Here is a 24,524-nt window from a genome sequence, read left to right as displayed (position 1 = left end):
CCATGTATTCCTCTAGAACAGGGAACAACAGGTTCTGCTGAACCAAATTAATATAAAACTACATTTAAATAAACAACATAAAGAAATAAAAGCTATGAAAGAAGGTCCCATGTGTTACATGTCCAACCTAACGCAACCCATTCAGAATTTGTTTACATTTCATTTTGTTGGACAAAATTTGACCTCATTTCTAACCATCCATCAAAAGCAAAAAGGTAAAGTGAAAATAACTGAAGTATAAACACTGGAAAATAAGCAAGAGTCAGAAACATAATGTGCCAGGCTAAGGATCTGCATCTGAGAAAGAAAACACTGTTCTAATGAGAGCAAGTCAAAAGGCTTACTTTGATGCAGCCTTCATGGCCTGTTACTGTTTTGTCATTCTGCTTTGGTGCACCTCGTCATCTACACGTACGACCACCCCCCACAGTCAGGAAATGTGTGAGGAAGAGCACTCGTGTTTCTTGACAAAGGTCAAGACTTGACAAAGGTCAGTGGAGAACTGCTGAATGGGGGAACTGCTCGGATATTCCACACAAAAGAATAATTCAGTTCGTGAGAGAAGGAAAAAGCATATTGGACAACATCCAGTTCAGACTAACTCTTAATTTACATTGATTTTCTTTATATAATGATATTAGTATGTTTCAGCTTTCACTCAGGAAAGTAATCATCTGGCCAGAGGAGCTTCTAGAATACAAAGGAGATTTAAAAACAACAGACCGGCAACAGAGTTATATTGCATTGTCATTGGTGCATCTTACACCGAAGGAAGAAGCAGGAACATGGCTTACGTATTGGTAACATGGATTGCATGTCACGTGTGTCACTGCAAACACTATAACGACAATACACTCCTCTGAAACATTTCATATGAATTCAATAACACCAAAGGGGCAAGTAGCAGTTTGGGAACTAAAGCTTTAGTCTGATTATTATTAAATGTGTAGCTTCAATAGTAAGGAGCTCAGTGGAGGCTGCAAAATCTACCCAAGAAAGTGGGTAAATACTCAAGTTGTTAAATGAGCTTCTTGGTTTTCCTAGATGTGCTCACAGTAACAAATTTAAAGGCAACTTCTGTATCTCCTAGATAGGACATGCCCTCAGATGGTAACACACATTTATACAAAACTTCGTATGAGCGTTAGAAAACAATGAAAAAGTAATATTATGGACCAAAAGATCAACATTTTTTATCCCTGTTTCTATTGAAATGAGTCCTGCAGTACTTTCACACAAGGGATCAGGGATCTTTTTTTTTTCTTTTCATTTGTTGCTGAACATAAGCTGAGAAAAGTCAGCATGCCACATGAAAGATTCACATGTCGTAGCTAACATGCAGGCTATCTGAAATTTCTAGGATAGACCTCCATCACTTTCTCACATGAGCTGATCCAACACAGTGGATGGTTTTGGATTCAGAGATCCGTCAGCATGTTACGAAGAACAATGAAAACCTGCCAGTCACCAGGAGCAGTGTTACCCTAGGAAATTAAATGGCAGACAGTCATAGCTCCATCAATGGAATTATCAGGAGTGTAAAACCTACACACAAAGCAGAAAACTAAACATTCGCTCTTCCACTGTGAAGTCTGTCACTGTAAATATTTTGAAATAGGCTCTTTCCCCACAGCAAAAGGATTTAGTAATTCAAAGGATGATGGCAATGATGATGATGATCTGTGCTGAAATGCTTTGCCAATGAAAGTACTATGAATTTGCACATTAAATCTTTAGTGACATGTTGGCTTATGCAACCAAACAAACAAGACAACAATTTCCCTTGGAAGTATCAGAACCAGAATGCTTCACGGAGTTTTAAAAAGGGAATGCAACAGCTTCTTGAGAGATACCATCGTATGTAACCGCCTATTGCATTGTTGAACAAGGGCAGTAATACATAATACTAAGGTTTTGGATCTCTTTGTATGTTCAAAGCATTTCTTTCTGCTCAAACTGCATGAAAAGTTGATACAACTCCTACACATTCTTTAAAGATATGGGGAGTGCTACCACAGAGTGAGGGCAGACCAGTTAACATGGACAGATGAAATAGGTGTTGATCACACCCCTTCTGAACACAGGCCAGGAAAAGCACGCAGTAAGGCAGCATTCATGGGGAAGGTATGCTATTAAATTGCAAAAATAGAAAGTTCTTGCTTCTGTGGTTAGTCTAGGGAATAAAAGTGGTTCTAAAAGAATGTAATGAGTGTGGCAGCAGCTAACAACAAGCGAGGTCACAACAGCTGCCTGGTGTCACTGCCTGCAGGCAGCTTGTGCAGAGCGCTGTCCTGCCACAGGAAGAAACAAAGTTCAACTTTTTCTTTATCATGACAATGGATATATTGATAGTGCTGTAAAAAGCAAAGCAGGTATTCCCTTTGGGAGACCACAGCAGTAGCATTTCCACAGACAGCCGGCGGGCTGGATCACCTTGTCAGGGTCAGCTGGTTCACCAGCCATAGCCATGCAGTTAACTAGTCTGAGCACTAGAGCAGGCCAGTAATCTCAGGCACCACACTTCGCTTACTACTTCAGGGCACCCAAAATATTAGTAAATATCTTCACATACACTGTTTTTTAATACTAAATAACACTGTGTAGTCTGTTATGCTTTATATTTATTATGTGTAAAAGAGAAACACAAACAGCAGGATATTTAATGGGGTGATTTCCAGCTAGTTCTTAAAGTCGTATATGAGTTCATTTTTCTTGAGTAGGAAGAGTGTGAAATGCATTATCTACCTGTCCATCAGCACAAAGTAATCACACACTATGAGAAGAGACTGATCTGCATTAGCACTAAATACAAAAGACCTTCATTACAACAGGCTACATTGTAGCACAGATCGTTTGACTACATCCTAAAATTATTCAAATAGTTAAGTAAATCCAGAATCTGCAAATGCATTCCCAGAATGGGCAGAGATACAGGAAACTGAGATCAACATATCACATGGAATGCTGAATTACTACTGTTAACAATCTCCCCTCTGCCCCGAAATCAATCCTTGCATGTAAGTGCTTAATAAAGGAACAAAATACACATTCCTTCAGTTTGGCTGTAAACTCTCCGGCTCTCCTCTTGAACCAGATCCTATTTAAAGCTGTCACTCATCCAGAGAGGTTACTGCATTGCTTTAGAAGAGGTTTTATCTAATTTCAAATATTGCACACAATCATAACCCCATACAGTGAAACGGGGATAAGGTCATTCATCAAATCTTAGACTAGAGTCTCCAACAGATCCTACTGACCTAACAAACTGCACAAAAAAGTAAGTTACTCTGAAATGCTCACTAGGTGTCTCCATATATTTTTTGCAGATCTAGCTGCCATGCAATTTTAGTTGCCTCAGCAATTACCCTCCCCGATCTATGTGGTTTTAAAATAATGTGCTAGATACGGTGCCAATTAACAAGTAAGACCATAAAGCCTGTTTGGTCCAGCGGCACAGACAGTGCTGTGCAAGTAGCGCTATCCTGCTATAGTCCTAGAGGGACACACTGGCTGTAAATTATAGGTCTATAGGGACAAACTCTCCCTATAGCACTATAGCTGCTATCCTGCTATGGGAACAAACATACCCAGGTGAAGATTTCTCTCCAAATAGCATGAAACTGTCCTAGTGGTGACCAGGGGTATAAGTTGTGGGGTTTACAAAGCCTGTGTGCTAAGAGGAGATAGCAAGAGCTGGGAAAACTAATCTCAGCCGAAGTGCTAAAATCCTCTACTTCATGACCACCATCTAGTGGCAGTTTATCTATACAGTTACATTTATGAGAATAGGAAATACTTTTGTTTCCCTGTCAACACAATACAGTAAAATCACTTCCTGCACTTTCCAAGCAGCGTGTAAACAAGATCACAAGGCGGATGTGCTTCCCCAAGACTTACATTTCCACAGTCTGTGACACGTATTATTTCTATAGTTTAATATGTATAATTACCCCATACATGCTGATCCTATTCCGTAGTCTGCTGGCGGAAAGAAAGGAACCCTTGTGTCCCTGTTTCCTCCATATTTTCTTCTGAGTGATTGGCACCACCCAAGACAGAAGGACTAACCCACTCTGTCTGCACAACGTTGCCTTTGAAAAAGCTAATTGGGTAGCAACTAGAGAGGAGGCTTTTAGTTCACTTATCCTCAACCTTGGCCCATAGACTCAAACAAGGAAAAGACAGTAATCTGGCTCGTGAGATCAAACTCCTGATAACTATTGCAACAACACCAACAGAAGAAAAACGGGTATACTAAAATTAATCCTGATTATTCAATTTTAGTACCTTTGTATAATTTTTATGACATTCTGCAGACTATAACGATAACATTTTCCTCTTGTTTAACCTTCATTTTTGTTCCTCTATGTAAATACAGCAATAACATTTTAGCTACCCACTACTACAACGTTACGCCAGCCCTGCTATAAATGATAATCAGCCAAACAAGAGCAGGGCCACTCACAGTTCTCTCCCTCCATTTTCCAGCTTATTCATATGCTTCCAAGGAGTCTCCCACAATCACCACTGCGTCAGAAAGCTTTTATTCCAGTAGCAGTTACTGGAGAACTTGAATCTGTTTCTACCCACCATGAAAAAGGTAAAATTCTTGCTTACAGCTGGGTGCAGGATGAAGCCGTGGGTGGTAAAGAATCACCGGTCAATGACTGACTATCACACGCCCTCTAGTGGCAACGTTGCTTCTGTTATCAGAAATACACGCGATGACAAGTTATTTACAGTTGGCTAGCTCCGAGGAGTTCAGTATCGCATGACATGTAAAACCTGCAAGACACTAACATATATATTGCTTTCCTTTGCTGCCCACCATTAATCTCTTCTCTGAGGGTGAAGGTCCAAAGCCATGATCAACAGCAACAAAATAAAGTGATTTCTCATACTTAACCTTTGGGGAAACAGGTGTTGCCATTGCGATACAGCAGAAGTAGTGAAATCTGTGGAATTGTGTTCATAAAGCTTGGTGTGTTGCAATTAAATTCTTTAGAATTGATTCACTTACTCTACTACCCAGTGATACTTTTTTTTTTTTACCAAGGACACCTATGTGTATAAAACCTGTGATGACAAAGGTATATTCTTCTAGTCCTTCTGTCAAAAGTTTGATTCTGCAACCAAAAATCAGCCAGTAAGGTATATCTTCTCCTGAATGATATTACCCTTTACTTTCCAGCATTACCGTACAGTTCTTGGAACTCCTTTTTCTCCTGTAGTCTGTGCAACAACTAGTATCCAGATCAGAACTAGGACTTGAACTTCCCAGGTTTCCAAGAAGAAACAGGTAAACTTTACAGATGTGAAGCCAGACTTCCTACAGATTTTGTCAGGTGCACAATATACGCACTGGTGAACAATTATATCAATATAAAAATCACTGAACATAGAGCTGCCTTCAATAATTGGTCATATCCAGGCTTTGGATACTTAACAGTAATGTTCTTTACAACATTATTAACTTTATGCTGAACTACAATAAACAGACAATAAAAATGCAGGACAGAGGAAAAAATAATTTTTAAAGCATGTATTAATAGAAAACAAGTTATATACCTGTACCAAAATATTTGTTGTCTCCACCATGCTCCTGCAGCTTCTAAAAATAGCTATATTGACTCAACCAAAAAAATATATTGCCTATCTGTAACTGAGCTTAAGAAAAGAGCAATAGTATTTTACCTTTTAATTACCAGATGTAAAACCAGTATCAGTTTGTATCACTAGCCACAAATTAGTAATTCTGGCACTTGAAAACAAGCAATACTGGAGATAAGGTGGATAAGGGAAAATACTGCAGAGTCACGAGCAATAGATTTAACAACACAGAGATATGAATTAAAACATGACACATGAGGAAGATACTCCATATGCCTGTGTGCTGAAGGGCTTGTTTTAGATGTGGACTATGCCTGGTGTATAATTATGCTAATAGCTAGATTAGAGCAAGCAGACAGTCTGCTTGGAAACGTGTTGATTCTTGATCCTGCCAAGTGACTTTTCAAACTTTGCAATCAGGTAATAACTTGCCTCTAGAATGTAGATTCTAAGGGAGGAATTATCATGAAAGGTGAAAGAGTTCCAGAGCACTGGGAGCACCACTCAAAAAAAATCTCCTATGACTACTGTCTCTTTATCACATTTAAAATTCTATGTCTGCCCTCAGGCTTTCCCACATCTGCCTCCATTATAAAAAAAAAAAAAAAAAAAAAAAAAAAAAAAAAAAAAAACCCAAACCACATTCTAAAAATACATAGAACCATTACAACACAAATTCCATTCCTAATTCAGTAATTCACAGACCATTACCATCAAAAGAAATCCATTCCAGCATCAGATTAACATCTCTGAAGTCTGATTTTCATGTGATCAGGACTTCAATGGAAATAGGACTGAGAATGGCAGGAAAAGGAAGAGATTTCAACAGCACTATCCCATGGTCACAGAAGAATGATTCTCTCTCATTTCTCCCACCCAGACAAACCAGTTTAATAATTTCCAACAGAAGAAAGGATAAATAAATTAAAGTATTAAATAAAACCAGGATTTACAAATCTGTGCTGATGTTCCAGTTTTTTAATAATGCCGAGGGCTACCAGTCAAGAACAAGGTACCCTGATAAGTAGTATGCAGATATGATTTCCACTCACAACAGCTACTGGTTTAAATATATAACAGGTGACAGAAGTATTGAAGTAAAGAGAAAGAGGGTGGATTATATTTAATATCGTAAGAAATCCACAACATTGACTTACCATATTTCATGTTTAAACCGAGTTCCCATGCTTTTCACAAGAATTTCTGAAACAGATGTACAATGACAATAAACTTTTTAATTATTGATGCTTTAGGCAGCACACCATATCTGTATACCATGACTGCTTTATGCAGTAAGTTATGAACCATCACCTCTCCAATCTCTACCGTAAAAAACATTCCATATATTTCATGATACACACTCATTATCAGATTGCACAATGGTTTTCATTTTTGCACTTAGATTTCCATATCATTGGACTAATTTAGCATGTGCCAATGGCTGGGTTTGCTGCTCTGGTTTTAGCATTGAAAGCACTGACTCTTACTACATGAACTGAAGTCTGGATTTTAAAGGCAATGAAGGAGTTGCCTTTTAGATAACTTTCTGAAAATCCAAGCTTAAACATTCAAACCAACAGATACAAATCTAAACCTGATCAGAATTGCCTTCTTTGGATCAGTTTTATAGAGGTTTTGATACTGAAGTATGCTTGTAGACAATGGGTAGAGATGGTTACCTCACTAACACAGCTAGTATTTTAAGCAGAAACATGAAGCCAAAATACATAATTATTAGGTGGCACAGTATCAAAAGAGTCACAGCAGTTCAACTGCCAAACACCAAGTTTGAATTGAGGGTACTGAGGGAACAGAGTAACGGAGAAGAGTTTGAACACTGAACCTCACGCAGGAGTTGCAAGCTGCAGCAAGGTAAGCAGGCTCACATGGGTTTTGCAGATTCTTCTGCTCTCCATGCTTTATTTGTTTTAATTTTCTCACTCTTACTTTTATTCACATCTACTTCTTCCTTACCCTGCTGGCAGACCCAGCAGCATCTCCAAGACACCTCATTTTCCTAAGTGAATTCTAGGTCCACTCCCAAAAAAGTAAAATAGGCTGTGTCAACCCATTAAAGTAACAGCTATTTACAAGAAGTATCCATCCACCAGTGAGGGTTGCACCTGATCTGAGTAGGTAAGATCTAATGGGGCTTAAATTTGAAATTAAAGCACCATGGATGGGAATCACCCCCACAACTTTCCAATATGTCATAATGAAATATGTAAGTCATGTCTGCCTGAGAACTATACTGCTGCTGGGAAAAGGAATGATACAAGGATTTAATAGGTTTGCAATTGCATGCTTCAACTTCTAGGACTGAAACTTGTGGACAATACCTAAAAGTGAGTAGCATGCAAAAAGAAACTTCTGATACCTAACCAGTGTAAGGAGACACTGACTTCAGTTCATTTGTCATTGCTGTTGTCAGATGCAGAGAAAATAAATTCTGTATTATCTTTACTTGGGAGGAAAAGCTCCCAAATCATTCACCCCTGATATGAGGAGGGTACCATACCCAAGTTCACGGAAATAAAAAAAAGAATCAACATCTCTCTGCTGAGGCAGAGTAACATTAGTATGAAAACCCCTTACTTCTGAAAAAATACTTCAGAAAAAAGTTTCTTTTGTTATCTCTACTTCAGATCGTTTTACCTGAAAGAATTTCTTTCCCCAGTCAAAACTGTCATCATCCATTTCAAGCTAAATACTTATTGGCAGAGACACAAATATTGACTTTAATATTTGCAGAGTATGTTGCTTTCCTAGGGAGGAAATTGCTGCATTTCAAAGCTGTTTCCTGACTGATACATACAGAATTAAAATATCAAATAGACCTGGTTTGGACTGGATGCCCTTTGACTTTTTTTTGCTCTAAAAATCCAAGCCAACTGTAGTCAACCATAAGGTAGCTGCTGTGCCGTAAATCCCTGATGGTTTCTTATTCTGTGTTCTCTTCTACTATTTCTACTTTATTTCCCCCTTCTTTTGATTCCACTTAATCACATCCTATTTTTACATTCTCTCTCTCCTTTTGTTTTTAATTGTTGAGAGCCAAGAATAAGACAATCATCCCAAATAAATCATGAGACTAATGATTTTTTCTTCTTTCATGTTTTGCTTCCAGACTCTAAAAGAGCTCATCTTTTTGTGATGCAATGCTTTGGCACAGCAAAGCAGAACACGTTTACAGTGTTCTAGAAAAATCTCTTTGGCATTACATATTATGGCTTCAGCAACTGTTTGCAGATAAAATTAACACAGTCTCATCACAATACAAGTAGATTTTACTCTCTGACTCCAGCAGGGGTTATTCTTGCATGAGTCAGGTACTGTGAGCAGTGCTTTCATAGCTGTCTTTTTAAGCCACCAAGTATTGCAACACAATAAAATAACCAGTGTTGGTAGTACTCTAACATTGCTTTCTGTTCTCCCTTCCCAGCACACATGCATGCACAGGTATGTGAATGCACACACACACACACCTTTCTTGACTTGGCTGGTTAGAGACAAAGTAAGAATGGAGTAGGAACTACGTTCTACTCTACCTGCCCATCATCTTGCATAATGCCTAGGCACTGAAGATACCATTATCCTAATACAAAAGATCATAATCACTGACAGATTCAAGAAAATGCCTAAAATTATGGTGAAGATTTTTTCATCTGCAACATGGTTCACAACACAGATGGTAAACGTTAAAAGGTAATTCCTTAATGGAATTTTTAATTTTAAATACTGAAAATAAAACCATAAAGAAGTTTATCAATTAAATAATTCCAGGTTAGCTGTATCTACTTCCAGTTTTTGTATTTCATTGTAAGATTATTATAATCAGACATTCATCTTGGGTGATGCTATTCCTACATATTTCTTTTTTCCTTTTTTTTTTTTTTTCTTTTCCTATTCCTACATAGGACATTTATTTTGGACAATGCTATTTCCAAACAGGATTAACTACCAGAACTCTGGGATGATAAAAATGATAAAAAGAGGATTCAGAAAATCCTACTGAGTAACAGTTCACAGTAGGGTTATTTTAGAATTAGGCATTAATGACAGAACAAGTTTCATGCATAGTAAGAAAAATCATTGATGAATGCTACCTTTGAAACTAGGTCCTTTGTTGTTTCCAGTGTGTAGTTCTCTCCAGCTTTTGCAGGGCTTTCCATCAGCCATGCTACCTTGATATTGATAGGAGGCAATAAAAGCAGTTTAAGAAAAGACGCTAGCTGTTCACATGTCCTCATTGTCAATAGTAGTTAAACCGAATGTACCATATTTCATTAACACTCTGTCACTAAGTTGTTGGTTTCTTATTTAAGAAGGAAAATAATTGCAATGAACTCTATATAGGAAATTATGTAAAATCACACAGGAAAAAACTGCTTGTGCCATCCAGTGCTGGAAAATTTCTAACTGAAGCCTTTAACTGAAGCCTGTGATCAGCCAAAGCATTTCCTTGAGATGTACTGTCTCAGGGGTTAGTATAAGCCTTTACATAAATCACTGCCGATTCTGTGGGCAGTTGGATGGCCTCTAACAATTCTTTAATTAAAGTTCTCTGTGCTATGGTCTTACCTGAGGAGGTAAGAAACCCACGCTTCTTCCATAGCACCTGTAGCATGACAAACTCCAAATTCATACTGAGAATCCGTGTAAAGGTTAACTCGTGGTCCAAGTGCATATTTTGCAGCCTCAGTGAGAGCAACAATTTCTCCACCTTGTGCGCCTAGATTGGGAGATAAAGGTCCAGCCAATAAAACTTTATTTTTTGTGGTAACTGCATATCCAGTACAGTGCCAGCCATCTTCATAGTGTGATGGTTCATCTGTAAAAAGACTTGAATCTGGATTATCTAAAGGTTGATCTGTTAAATCGTCTCACGGCTTACTCGTTGTGGTTCCCACTTGTTCACAATTGTGACCATCTTTTTCTCCCTCTGTAGGCAGTGGTATTAAGGTAGCTGGATGAAGGTTATTACGTCTTTCAAGTTTCACATTGTCTGCAGGTAAAAGCACTACTTCATATCTATGTGCCTTTTGTGGAGAAAGCGCTTTTTTCTGCATATTGTTTCAAAAGTATTTCTACTTCATGGGGTACACATATTGTTGCGAGGGTCCCAGGACAGTAGCCCATGTTCTTTCCACTAACTTGGCAGCAGTTGCTATAGCCCGTATACAAAGTGGAGTTCTTTTAATTACTGGATCTAGAGTACAAGAATAAGCTGTTGTAGACAAAGCTGTAATTTGGATCTCTATCCTATGCACCTGTGTACACAAATTGATCATCTGTTGTTTCCCTGTTCTCCCACTGATTAACTTGACTAAGTTTTAAACCAGCCTTGGATTAGGGCTATACAAGGGACGAGGCCTGGTTCTGCCACTTAGCAGCTTCAGCACTCTAAATTTCTTAATTCAAAATACATTTTCTTTAGCAGGATATTCCATACTGTATGACATCATGGCTCAGCATATAAAGCTGTGGGAAGAAGCAGGAAAGGGGGGTGGGGATGTTCAAAGTGATGGTGTTTGCCTTCCCAAGTCACCGTTACACTGCTGCCCTGGAGATGGCTGAATACCAGCCTGCCGATGGGAAGTGGTGAATGACTTCCTTGTTTTGCTCTGCTTGTGTCTGTAGCTTTTGCTTTACCTATTAAACTGCCTTTTATCTCAGCCCATGAGTCTTCTGTTACTCTTTCCATCCTCTCCCCCATCCCACCACAGGGAGAGTGAGTGTGTGGGCTTAGTTGCCAGCTGGGGTTAAACCACGACAGTAAGAAACCTCAAAAAGGCTTTTAAAGATTTACAGTTTTTAGTGAAATTATGTATGTGCTTGTGTATAACATGACTTTCAAAAAAATCACTGAAAAGCTCTAGAGGTTTATCTTTATTTTCTGGATGCTTCATTTCTAAATGTTTCACTAACTGAGGTCCTTATACTATCATTAGCTATTATATCAGGGTACAACACACAATTAGGATGAGGTTCTTCATTACTGATAGCAGATGTAAATCCATATTTCAGCTTTTTGATAATTTAAAATTTTTTTGGCTGATTTCTCCTCAGATCTCATTAGATCATCACTGCTTTTACTGTGTAACGTGGCTGATGAGCTCGTACTAGGAGTAGATGAAGTGTCAGCTCTGCCATTTTCTTGTTGTTCACTTGTGCTTGCATCATCGTCTTCAACCTGTGGATTCTTTGCAGGAATCTTTTTGACCACTTGATCATTTTGCAAGCGTTATTTTAGTGACACCTAGATAATATAATCCATAAATCCACTCGACCAGGCAGACACAAACTGCAATACATCACAATCCACCGAAAGTGGGCACACAAACAAGGGCACTGCTGTGAACACCTCTGCACTGTGAACAGCTGCCCTGCCTCCAGGAGACATTGTTCCCATCCATGGCACAGGGTCCTCTCACATACAGACCAAGTGAGGGAATCAGTGTCAAGTTGTATATTAAATACTAGTAAAGCATAATTTTTTAAAAATAGAATAAATAGAAGTTCTAAAATTATCTTTTATGCACACCAGCAGATCAGTCCTACACAACCCAGGGCTGCACACACCTCACTTGGGAGACCACCACCCTAGACAATGGATGAGCAATGACTAGTCTGTTACCAGCTTGTTTCCAAGTCAACTGGGTGATTTCTTTTATAATAAACTAACTTGATCTTCCAAATGTCTTGTTTAAGATGGCAAAGTTCAGCCTTCATTCTCCAAGGGATTTGGAAAACCTATTTTTACAATATTAATGTGGCTTCACCCAGCAGCTTTGTTCATGCCCTTTCTTGGAACTTCTGCCTTTACTGTTCCTGCCATTTCCCTGCTGTATTTATGACACGCTAGTTCATTAACATGTAAGTTATTGCATCTTAAACAAAAATGCAATTTCACTAACCTATAGGCAGCAGGAGCAGAATAACTCTTCAAGAGAAAGATCTTCTAATGTAAATTGTATCAGTAATGCAGTAGTAATAGGAGATGTAAAATCATAAAATAATGCAGAAGGAGGTACTGCGAGGTATTTTTAATGTTTTCAGTTTTTTAGCAGGTTCTTAGGAAAAATGGAAGGGAGGATCATTTTGATAACTGACAATAAACTAGGGCTTGTGTTAGCATGCAATGAACAGAAGACAAATTGGTCATGATGATACATCAAGGCTTAAAAATGGATAGTAAAAAAATTTTTTTTTAATTGCCTTTGTTGTGTAAAACAAACATATGTTCAAGTCATGGGTATTTTTTTTTTAAAAAAGGCATGTGAGTGTCAACATTTTAATTCTATCTCAAGCAGTTATTCATGATTGAAGAGGGTAAGATTTACCTCACTAAATCAAGTTCTACAGTCTTTTGCTTGAAATAAAAAATCACCACATAATTCTTAAAAGGTCTAGCTGTAGCCTTACTGCTAAATGGCTTGCATAAAACTGGGGAGAAAATTGACTAAAAAAATAATCTCCTGTCATCTTTGTAAAGCTTCTGTATTTCACTATGGCTTCTCCCAACAAATAAGGATCAGCTGTAAGGGTAAAGTTTTCCCTCAAATATTTGTGCATCTCCTGATCGGTGGAACATAAAGCCTTCAAGCCTTCCCTTGGAGAGCAAAAAGAATTTAGAGGCTTTCTCCCCAGACACTGGTCATGGAAACCTAGCAGACAAATGCACAGTCACATACATCCACACATCAGTATGGGGGTTGTTCACAACTGTTATATTAGACATCAGACTTACAATTTGGACCACAGACTCATAGTTGAACTTTGTGTCATTGACAGTTAAAGCCAAGTTCTGCTGCAGCACCACTCAAAAACTCCCACAGAAACTGATGACCTGGTGCTGTCCCCGAAGAGAATGGTTTCTTCAGTCAGGATACAAGGTCACACCCAACTTTACACTAACTTCACTATTTTCATTAGAAGCACTTAGCAGGTGCAGCTGAACAGCAGAGTGAAACACATACATATGAAACACATATTATCGCTTAGCAAGAACACAGATGCTGTAATATGATACCTGGTATAATAAATGAAATTTTCTTTCTGTACCACTTAAGTCAGCGTTAACTGCACTGACTAAACCAGACTTTTCCTTGACCTGCATACATGTTAGGGCGTGTTTCCATGGAATACACAGCCCGAGTGACTGGCTCTGGTTCTGAGGGGATGTGCACTCTGGATGAGATGTCCTGAAGCACTGAGATTCTCTGCTGTCTGCCAGGGGGTGAACTCCTGCTAGAGTCCTTCCATCAGCTGCAGTAGTAGCAGCTGAGGTACCTCTCTACCAGAAATGGATTTTCACCAAGTTTAGAGCACTGAACTGTATCTGCAGTCTCTAGTCCTTTGTCAAATGTGGCCCAGAGCAGCCGAGGGGGGTGTCAAAAGTTCTCAGTAACAGGAAGGAGTACATCAAAACACACGAGCTGAATGTGTAAGTTTGGATTCTGTAGGAAACTCAGCTAAAAAATCTAACAAATCAACAAGAGCAACAATACTATTCTGAAAGCAATAAAAAACTTGACAAGTGAGAAAAATTCTAAGTGAAATACCATAGAAAATAAAGTAGGCTGAAGAAAACTTTAAGTCTACAGCAGTAATTTAAGAAGTTTATGATGAGCAATCATGACAAAGAAAAAGGAATAAAGACAGGGCGACCTGGATGAGAGCTGCCTAAGGTGATGGAGGGAGACGGGACAGCAGTCAGTCTGACACTAACTCCTCGCGTAGTTGACTGTCCTCCCTCAGTCACTCCCTCCCTTTCGCCGGACTGACGCGATGCCCTCACGCTGCAGCGCCGCAGCCCGGTTTCTCAGCGCTGCTCCTCGGCCCGCTGCTGCAGGCAGCGCAACACCCCTTTGGCTGCCTGCCACCGCCCCGCAGCCACCGCCCCTCTGTCACCGCCCCTCTGCCACCGCCCCGCAGCCACCGCCCCGCAGCCACCGCCCCGCAGCCACCGCCCCGCAGCCACCTCCCACCGCCCCGCAGCCACCGCCCCTCAGCCACCTCCCACCGCCCCGCAGCCACCTCCCACCGCCCCTCAGCCACCGCCCCGCAGCCACCGCCCCGCAGCCACCGCCCCGCAGCCACCGCCCACCGCCCCTCAGCCACCGCCCCTCTGCCACCGCCCGCACGGGAGCCGCGCCCACGCCCCGCCGCCGTGCCCGGGCGCTGCTCCGCGACTCCCTCGGCCCGCCATGGTGCGAAGAAAGCGCGTTTCGCCGTTCCCGTCGCTGGGCCGGTGCCCTCCCGCAGGTAGGGGCTGAGGCCGCCCCAGGCTCCCGGCGCGGGGAGGCGTGCGCTGCCGCCGCAGTCCTGACGGCGGAAAGGACGCCCCCCCGGCCGCGGGGCCCGCGGCGGGCAGAGGGGAGCCGGCTGCTGCCCCGCCGTGCGGCGGCGGCTCTCTGAGGGGGCGCGGCTGCCGCGATCCGCCGCCCTCCGCAAGCACGGCCTCCTGGTAGCGCCTGACGCCCGCCGGGTCACCGGGCCGGTCCGCCGCAGCCGGCGTCCCCGCACCCGCGGGCACCTGCGTCGCCCCGCGCCGGGCCTGAGGGACCGTGGGGCGGCGCCGGCGCCGGGGGCTCGGCGGGGCTGCTCCCGGGGGCCGGCCCTGCCGCGGGGAGAGCTGCTGGAGCGGCCGGGAGACCTGCGCTCGCCCAGGTGTAGGCGTGGAAACGAGCGCGTCGTGCTCGGCCAGAGCCACCGCGCCTCACGCTGCACCCGCGCCATTGAATTTAAACTTGACTTCGGGCCTGATAGAGTGGGGTGGTGTGAGGTTCTGCTGCTGTCTTAATCAGAAATGCGTTACCAGTAGGGAAAGAATTAGGCATCAGTGTTCTAATTAATTTTTTTCCTTTTATTTTTACTGTTGCAGTCTTCCTCACCTCCTGTCCTAACATGAAAAACTTTCCCACCCTGCGCTCTCTTGGAGTTCTTTACCTGAGTAAAGCATGCCTTTGAGTCCAGGCTGACGAGCACCCAGCACTGCTCTACGCTAACCACTGCTCTACATCGTAAGGATGTGATCCTTAGTATTTAAATGCGTGTCTAGGTTTGTTGGAGAGTTTATAAAGGCATACAGAGAGTAACCAGCTGCTGTGCTTGCCTGTCTGTCGGCGGTGTGGAGCTGGTGGCTCAGAGCTCACAGCTAGCGGCGGTACTTGGTTTCCCTCCCGCCCGTACCAGGTGCGCATGCAGAGCTGCCATATGCTGCGCCTGCGGAGCTGCTGTGCAGCTGCTGCCTAGTCCAAGCCGGTTCGGGGGTGTTGTCCCCCAGGTTCATTAGGAGCCTCAGGAGCACAAGGCATAATTTACATGTCTCATCATACCTCTAAAATCTGGTTGGCTTTCTTGAAAGTATAATTTTTTTTTTTTTTTGAGCATGCTTTTACGTGAATTTGTGAAGTATGTGAAGTAGTTTTTTCACCTTTGCTTGTCTCTAGTCCTTACCTGGATTTTTGCGTCACTGTGTGGCAGGGACAGGTGAATTGCACCTGAAAGGGCCTTTAAACCACTGCAGTGACCTAGTGTGGGTACTGGGTTTTCTTAATTTGCATGACAGTAAACTGTGTCTTGGTAAGGCTTATCTGGCCCTGTAGTGGAGGTCTCTGGCAGAGGAGTGGGGTGGCAGGAATAAGTAGTTTCAGTTGTGCACTTGGTGGACAAAGTGGGTTGAAGATGGGCACCTTTATTCTGACCACAGTATTCACAAGTGACCTAGGGACTCAGGAGAGCTCAGTGCCTTTGTTTTACGTTTGGGTTTTGGTTTATTTGGTTGTTTGGTGGTTGGTTGGTTGGTGTTTTTTGGAGGGGAGGGAAGAAGGGGGGTGATCCTCCTTCCTTCTTTCTTTAAAAATATATGGTGGTTTAAATATGGAAGTTAGTAAAGATTTTGGCCCTTAGTTCTCAACTGTTCAATTACATGGCTTACAGGGCACTTACCAAAATCCCAGCATTGAACTCTGTACTGAAATTTTGACATCTGTCTTGCTTGCTTTATTTCAAGGCAATTTGCAAAACATTTTTCTGGTGCCTTCCAGGAGCATCGATGTTTAACTCTTACACTGCCATGGATGTGTATGAGCAGGTTTGACCGCTGCTAATAGCAGCTGTTTTCAGGACAGTGGAAAGATTGAGATAAGTTTGCATTATTTCTAATCATTATAAATAAATTTCTTCTGTGGGCTTGTTGAAAGTAGATACGATTCCTGATTGTCCACTTAAATGTTTAAATATCTATTCCCATTTGGGGTATCTCTCTCCTCTTCCCCCCCCCCCCAACACTCCCCCCCCCAACACTCCCCCCCCACCACTCCCTTGTGCTTTTTCTAAAGCTTCATAGTGTTAAAACGTTTTTGCTTCCCTGTGCATCTGGATCTCTTCACCCTGCTAAATTAAAAAACATAAAAAACACTTGCATCTAGAAATCACCAATCCTGCACATGTGTGCTTAGTGAAGGTCCCAAACCAAAAGTCATGGATCCAGGTTCAGTTATGTTTTTTTTATCTACATCCAAACTTTTAGCTGAGTTCCCACTTGCAGTTTGACTCTTAAGAAGCCAAAAAATCTAAGCACCTAACAAGCTGTAGAAGAATTCTTGGGATAATTAGCATTGGTGTTTTGATGAATGTTTTATAGAGGGAGCATGATGTCAAGAAAACATCAGTCTAAGACCTTGAAATATTCCATGAGTTTTTGTGGTTTGTGTCTTTTTTCCCCCCTTTATTTCTTTCTTTCTTTTTTCTCATTCTTACCTAAAGATGCCTCTCATGTTATCTCTCGCATTCAAAGACAAGGGTTTCACACCTTGTGAGCTGAGGGTATTTAGAATCTTGGTTCTCTTTACTCGTAGATAATTGGAAATGGTTGACACTTCCATTTCAGAGGAGACTTTTCATTTTGCAGGTAGACTCCCAGAATAATTCAGTTTAGTCTATTTAGTCTGTATTTGCAGCTGTATTTGTCTGTATTTGCAGCTGTAAGGTGGCTAGGGGATTCATTTGCTGCTTATACAGCAGTGTAATTAACTGTATGTATGTAATTTTGAAAAGAAAATCCAAGTCTAGATGTTGCAGAAATCCAGCACTGTAAGGCTGCTTTGGATATGTCTGAAGGAGAATTCTTATTTGTTAAACTAAACCTGCAACCAGGAGGTACAAGGTGAGTAGTCAGATTTGGTAGAAAATGGGAGTTGCTTACAGATGGACGCATCAGCTTCCCTGAAATGGCCAAATACATGTCTCATGCTATTTAATGGAGCAATTCTTTAAACTTTTTTCTCTGTTCGCTATTCACTTCTGCCCCCAAATATTTGAGCTTGAAAACTCCAGTCTTGATTATTCATGATAAGAGTAAGAACCTTGCTGTAAGGCAACACAACTTCTTCAAACTGAGAAATGCATACCAAGTTTATTCTTTCTTACTCCCACAATTTTGAAACTTAAAGTACCCTAATGAAGAAAGTATTTCTTTTAACAAGATGTTTTAGATAACTTTATATGTTCTTTGTTCAGAACTGAATTTTCTGACATGTCTCAGAACTTAAACTGTTATTGTTAGGTTGTCTGTAGCTTAATTAGTGCTAATTGGTTTTGTGATTGACAGATATCTTAACAAAATATAATTAAACATGTTGGGACACAAGTACAAGATAAGTATGCGGCTGGTTCTTATCTGCATTATTAGGTTTATTCTAGAATACCTTATGTAATGAATTTGTCTGTGAAGATCATAATTTGTGTTCTGCTAGCATCAGATCTTTCCCACAGAACAGTGCAGCTCTCAAAAGAACGTGGAAAAGGGCTCAAATACAATATACTTTCTGCTGTCAGGACATTGACTAAAAAGCACATGATGAAAGCTTAAAGCTAAGCCAGTTCTGAAGGTTATAATTATAATAATCAAAGCTGATCACCAATAGGACAGTTGCACCCATCCATGGGACATGGTTTAGTGGTAGACTTGGCAGTGTCGCTCTTTTAGGCTTTTCCAGCCTAAATGATTCTATGATGAAACCTTTATTGCTGATAGTGGCATTGTTAAAAAATGTGAAAGTGTGTAGAGGCTTGTTTGGTTTGGTTTTTTTTTAATTTTAAATGGAAACTATTACATCTGAGATTTAGGGGGGAAGAATGCGTATTAACATACTAAGGTGTTAAGATTTAATATAGTTATCAGTTACCAAACCCACTCTGACATCTTGATTATAGGATTTGGAAGTTCATTTGAGTATGCCATGACATAGAAGTTCAAAGTCTTTGTTGGGTCTTATTTCTTTGTATGTGTGTGTTTAGAAGTGAAGCATGGAGTCAAATATTGAAAGATGATTTCTTGTCAACGATTATCTGGGGTGTATTTTTTCCTTCTCTAAGTGTCCATGATGTAGTATGTAATTCTGTAGACACGCTTTTACATAAATTGCGTTTTCTTCTTGCAGTCAAAGCCGGAGGTATGAGAGTTTCTAAAAAGCAAGAAAATGGACCTGTTGAGAAAAATACTAAACTTCCAGGAAAAGACAAAACAAGGTATTCCACTGCAGGGCTTGTTCCCCCCTGCCCCGTAGTTAAAGTTCATAGGTATTGGGCCGAAGGTTGAAAGCAAAGAGAACTCAATCTCTCGAGAGTTGCATTCTTAAAATAATTTGTGCAATTTATAGATAAAAGTCAACTTTGAGATAATAATTGACTTTAAAAAAAACCAACCAACCAACCACAAAGGAAAAAAACACCCCACCGTCCCCCCCCCCCCCCAAAAAAAAAAACCCCAACCCTAAGGGCAGTGCCTTGCCGTGAAAGACAAAGGCTGAATCCCTTCTCTATCACCATGTGTTATGGAACAGAAATTAAAATGTGTTGCCTACCTGTACCTCATAAAGTAATGGTCAAACAGTTCCAATTAAATAAAAATTAATTTTAGGCTGTCCTAATTCTGAATTTAAACTCGCACCTTCCCACCTGCCCTGCTCCCCGCAGAGACTACTGTCTCCTATATAGGCTATATCTCCCATTTCAATCTGAAATCTAATTTGGCTTTTTCTGTTTTTTACTTCATAATGTTACTCAAGCTATTTTGCCCCAAAGTGAAAGCATGCTTCTACTTTTGAATAAGGTAGCAGTGAAGTGAAGTTGGTTGAAGTGGTCATCAAAACAGGTATTTTCTTCGCAGCTTTTTCAAATTAAGACTGTTTTTCTAAAATATATGCACTTTTCTTAGATATCACATAACAAAAAGTTAAGTTGACCAATATAAGGATAAGAGGGTAAACATCTAATGACTTGTGGTGTTCCTCAGATTGCATTACAGTCCAAATCCTAAATGGAACACAGTGCATAAATAGGATTTAAACACTCAGGTGTTTGCTTCTATTGCAATTCTAAACTTTCTCAGTGGCCACTGAGTTCAGATGCTCTTATCTCACCACATACCTTCTTTTTTGCACAAAAAGTTCCCTTTAAGAGCCTGCAATTTTTGGGGGGCCTATCTAGAACTGCATAGTTATTGCAGAGTACCTCACACCTGTCATAACTGCTGTAACAAAATTTTGTTCAAAGGAGCCTGATCCGGTGATTTGCTCTTGGAACAAATCTGCTGTGTCCTGATAGCTGTGACCTTGCTCAGCAAAGAAGTAGTGTACATGTTCTCCTCCATATGGTGAATAGGGTATTTGTGAGGAAACGGGAAGCCCGAATTTTAGCCGATTGTCAGTTAAAATTGGTACATATCTTGCTGTGTCACTTGCCTTTACCAGTGAGCTAGATGCTTCCTGCTGAAGACTTATAGGAAAAAGACTTCATAGAAGAGACTTGAGACTTGTGGGGATAAGACAAAATGTGATGACTGAAGTACTGTGAGGAGGCGCATCTGAAATTCCACTCAGCATTGTAACTCCTGTGCGTTTAGTGCCTTTATCCCTCTTGTCAGTGTTGAAAGTAACAAAGTTACTGAAGTTGCTGTGTAATACATGGCATAATAGAATGTAATGTATCACGTTAGTAACTAGATCTCTGCCTGACAGTTTTCTGACAAACTCACTAGTTAACAGAAACTATTCAAAGTTTGGGGTGTTCTTGGGTTTTTGTTGTTGTTCTTTAATAACTTATGTGTGTTGCATGTGTTTTTCTGGAGTTAGAAGGTTTTTCTTTTCATTGATTGCCAGTTATTTGGGTGTAACTTTGCTGCTGTCTTCCATAGTCATAGTTATCTGACCACATAAACAGACCTTGAGTAACTTACATTTGTCAGTGTGGCAAGTTGTATCGACTAGTACATTGAAATTTCAGTAGGAAATGTGTTTTGCCTGTTCCACAGAATCATTAACTTAATGGAAGCACTATCTACTTTTTCAAGAGTCACATTTAAGGTACCTGGTTCCATGTGTAAGGGTAATAAGGATTTTTTCCAACTCCATTTTAAGATACAGAGGTGTCACTGCAAATAATGGTATCATCAGAAGAATGTGCAATCCACGATTCTTCCTGTTGCTGAACTAAATTATTTGATATCCACAGTTTATTTGTGGAATACTGGTAGCATGGCTGTTATTCACTGGAATATGAAGATGTTCATGAGATAATCTTGCACAAAAAGTTCTTGCTTGACAAATTGCTTCTGTCAAGAGAGATGCTCCCCGAAAGCAGAGACTCCCATTTTTTTTGTGGGTCGAGATCAGAATCAAGAAAATTACAAAGGCAAATTTTGTAGCTCTAATATCAGTGCTCAGGTTCTGTGAAGCTGCTCCACAGCGTGCAAAAAAAAAAAAAAAAATCCCTTTTGAGATATTTAAGGATATTTTATATGTGCTTTTTTGTATATCTAAATAAACAGCCTGCAACACAGATTTTTGCATTGTTCTATTCTGAGGTAGCATACCTTTTCTTAGTGTCATATGTTTTTTAATGTGATTAAAGGATTTAGCTCCAAAACCTGAATTTCTATTACAAAATGTTTTGTATTGTCTGGAAAATGAAAGTGGCAAGTGTGTCTGTGAGATGGAAATGCTAATTTTTTTTTTCTTTTCCTATATAGTGCTATTGCCAGTTTTTCAAAAACTCGGAACATGAGTGTCTTGCTAGCAGGAGTGCTAAGCAAAGTAAGTATGTCTGGAAGAACAAGATGCATATTTATCAGGGCTTCTCCATAAAGCTAACCATAAAAAAAAAAAATCAAAAAGTGCATATTCTTTAAACTGCTGTCATCTGACATTTGTAGGTTTGTCACCTACCACTAAATATTATTAAGGTAATCTCTTTCTTTAGTGGTAGTTGCTAAAATGCTAGATAGCTGAAAAGTAACTAGCCTTGCTTCCTTATTCTGTGGTGTTTGATTCCATTCCTATTTAACACTAGGTAGCCCCAGGGTAGTTATGTGTACCTGTTAAAGTACAGCAAGATAGTAAGATGTGCCCTTTTTTTAAAGTGACATATTGGCTTTTATTTATTGGAATGTGGGGAACAACTACCAGTGACATAGTAAGTTTGTGGCAGAGCTGGGATTACAAGCCAGAACGAAACCTAGCTGTCAGTTCTTTATCCTACTGTGGAAATAGCTTTACCTTCTGTAAGGGTCCAACTTAGAGAAGTGAAAAGATAGCTTCTTGAAGGAGGTGGGCAGTGTCACTAGCAAGTGTGCCGTGGATACTGAGATGGTAAGCTAATGTCGAACAGCTTTAAGTGATCCCCGAGACAACAGGCACAGCACGTTCCACTGATGGCGCAAATGCAGCTGTTTCACCTGAGGCCTGGCATTAGTCAGGTATCTTCTTGACTTCTCACCTGGAAACACTACAAGATCATTTAAAATTCTGTGTTACAAAACTGTTGATAGACCCTTCTGTTCATCGTTATGCTTGTAACTGTTGTCCAGTATCTCTTGCTAGGCTGTTGATGTACTCTTACACCTGTACTGTGCTAGAGCTGATTTAACAAGCAGCTTTTTAATTTTCATGCTAATGTGAAGATCTCATCTATTTTTCATACACTTGCAGTCTTTAGATTCTGAAGCATACAGGAGTTCCTCTTCCATAGAGCTTGGTAAAACATCAGTTGCATCATTTCAACATAAGATTTTATTAACACATGTGTTTATAGCTTTAGTATGTAGATCTCGAATTTCTGCTTAGGCTTGTTTGTAAAGGAGAGCAGGTACAACTTATCCCGTTTCTCTTCCACTTGTCCCCATCTCCTCGGTTCTGACCTACCATTTCCTTCTCCTGTTAGTTTCCAAAATCTCATATGTGAAGCATCCTCAGTAGATTAGAAAGTGCTATTTAGATGCTGTAATGATGATTATTTGAATCTGGGAGAATAAGTATTTGAAGCAACCTGCTGTTAACTGTGGCATACCGATTGTTTGCTCTGCTTTCCTTTTCTTGACAGCTCATTCTATGAACTACTAAAAAAGGGAGGGCCGGGGGGGAATCAATGGTTCACTGAAGGTAATCAGGCTAATACCACTTTGAAAACAGAAATTGTAATTAAATGTACAGAGTCACTGTGGGTTTTAGGTCTTGATCATTTGAACTTTTAGGGGGTTAGGTTTTACTACTGTTTTTAAACTATTTTTATATGATGGAATTTAGGAAGAGAATAGCAGAAAAGCTGTATCCTATCACAACTTATTTCCCCTCCTTTAATGTTACAGATGAGCCACAAAATTAATGCAGCAGCATTACAAGTGGCTCACCAAAAGCCACAGCCTGCCCTGGAGAAGTTCATACTGCCTAAAAGAATGTACATTATTCAACAGCCACGGAAATGTTAAGATATGTAATAAAATACTCATGTTTACTTAAAAATGAGTTTCTGTTCTGGATAGCACTTAGCATACTGTGGTAAAATGATCAAAAGCTGTGTGCCTTGTATCTTACTGTATTTCTGTAACTGACAATAAAATACAAGGAGATTTACTAAATGTACTCAGGATTTATTAAAATACTATGGCTTCTGTCTAACCTGGTTTTACTAGTGTAATTACTCAATGCCAAGAACTCCTAAACAGCTTTGCTTACTGTGTGAATTTTGACTGAAGTACTGGAAACAGTCAGCCCTCTTTTTTTTTTTTAATGTTTTTTTATTTAATGATGACAAAGCTGAAGTGAACGTGATCCTAAGAAAGCAGGTCACAACTGAAAGGCATGGGTTTTTGTTTTAATTTAGGTGTAGGTGTTCCATGCTGAATGTATGCCTTAGGCTTCTTCATAATAAGAAACTTCAGAAAGTCCTGGGAAAGATTTCCATGCAGTGGGAATGTTTTTTGTTTTCTTGTATTTCTTTCTATAAGGAAGTACAGCTCCTCTACAGAGAGTCCTCTGCTGGGATCCAGACAGTAGGAAGAACAAAGTGAAATCGTTTGTTTGCTTGTTTGAACCTCTTTTGGGCTGGGGAGGGTGAGTGAAGGAAGTACCTGACTTGGTGTGGAACGTCTGGGATGAGAGGGCCGGTGTGAGGGAGGAGTCAAGGTGCAGAGAATTGGTGATTTGAATATAGTGCTCAAGGTTGGTAGAATGGGAAGTGAGGCTGAGCACGGACTAGTAGTAGTAGGATCTTTGAGGGATCAAGCTTAATAATGGGGAGGAGCAATTGTAAGACAAATACAGGAAGTATCCTTGAGCCTTGCCTGCTCATACTGCCAGCAAAAGACAATGTAAATAGATGGTCCCACCCAGTCCAGAGAATAATACCCTCCTACTGCGGCTAGTTGGGTAGCTCAGCTGGCTTCTTGCTCTGAATCTAATTCTGGGACTGTTTTGTGGGGTGTTTCAGGTTTTTGGGTGTGTTGGTTTTTTTAAGGTAGTGACTGCAGATGAATATGCTACTAAACTTGTAGACAAGGAGTCCAAATAGACTTAATATGAAAGGTGTTGCTTAAAAATGTTTATATTGTCAACGAGGCTACTTTCTATAGT

The 24,524-nt window shown here is 40.4% G+C and overlaps 1 protein-coding gene across 1 annotated transcript; it reads left to right on the top strand.

Moving 5' to 3' along the window:
- The first annotated feature begins 14,739 nt into the window (after positions 1-14,739).
- On the top strand, positions 14,740-23,534 carry DAPL1 (death associated protein like 1). Its single transcript, XM_040604607.1, has 4 exons — positions 14,740-14,877; positions 19,059-19,146; positions 21,647-21,710; positions 23,261-23,534. The coding sequence occupies exons 1-4, from the start codon at positions 14,820-14,822 to the stop codon at positions 23,378-23,380; spliced, it is 330 nt and encodes a 109-aa protein (XP_040460541.1). The 5' UTR covers positions 14,740-14,819; the 3' UTR covers positions 23,381-23,534.
- Positions 23,535-24,524: the final 990 nt, after the last annotated feature.

Source organism: Falco naumanni, chromosome 8, assembly GCF_017639655.2.
Source record: "Falco naumanni isolate bFalNau1 chromosome 8, bFalNau1.pat, whole genome shotgun sequence".
NCBI classification, from domain to species: Eukaryota; Metazoa; Chordata; class Aves; order Falconiformes; family Falconidae; genus Falco; species Falco naumanni.
The sequence above is the reverse complement of the archived record's forward strand: the minus strand, read 5'-3'. Positions and strand labels throughout refer to the sequence as shown.

What these genes read in the sequence shown, in the direction of transcription:
- DAPL1 (XM_040604607.1), top strand. Translation starts at nt 14,820, where the DNA reads ATGGTGCGAAGAAAGCGCGTTTCGCCGTTCCCGTCGCTGGGCCGGTGC. An exon ending in GGGCCGGTGCCCTCCCGCAG is followed by an intron (nt 14,878 to 19,058) that starts GTAGGGGCTGAG and finishes TTCTTCTTGCAG; the next exon opens with TCAAAGCCGGAGGTATGAGA. An exon ending in CCAGGAAAAGACAAAACAAG is followed by an intron (nt 19,147 to 21,646) that starts GTATTCCACTGC and finishes TTTCCTATATAG; the next exon opens with TGCTATTGCCAGTTTTTCAA.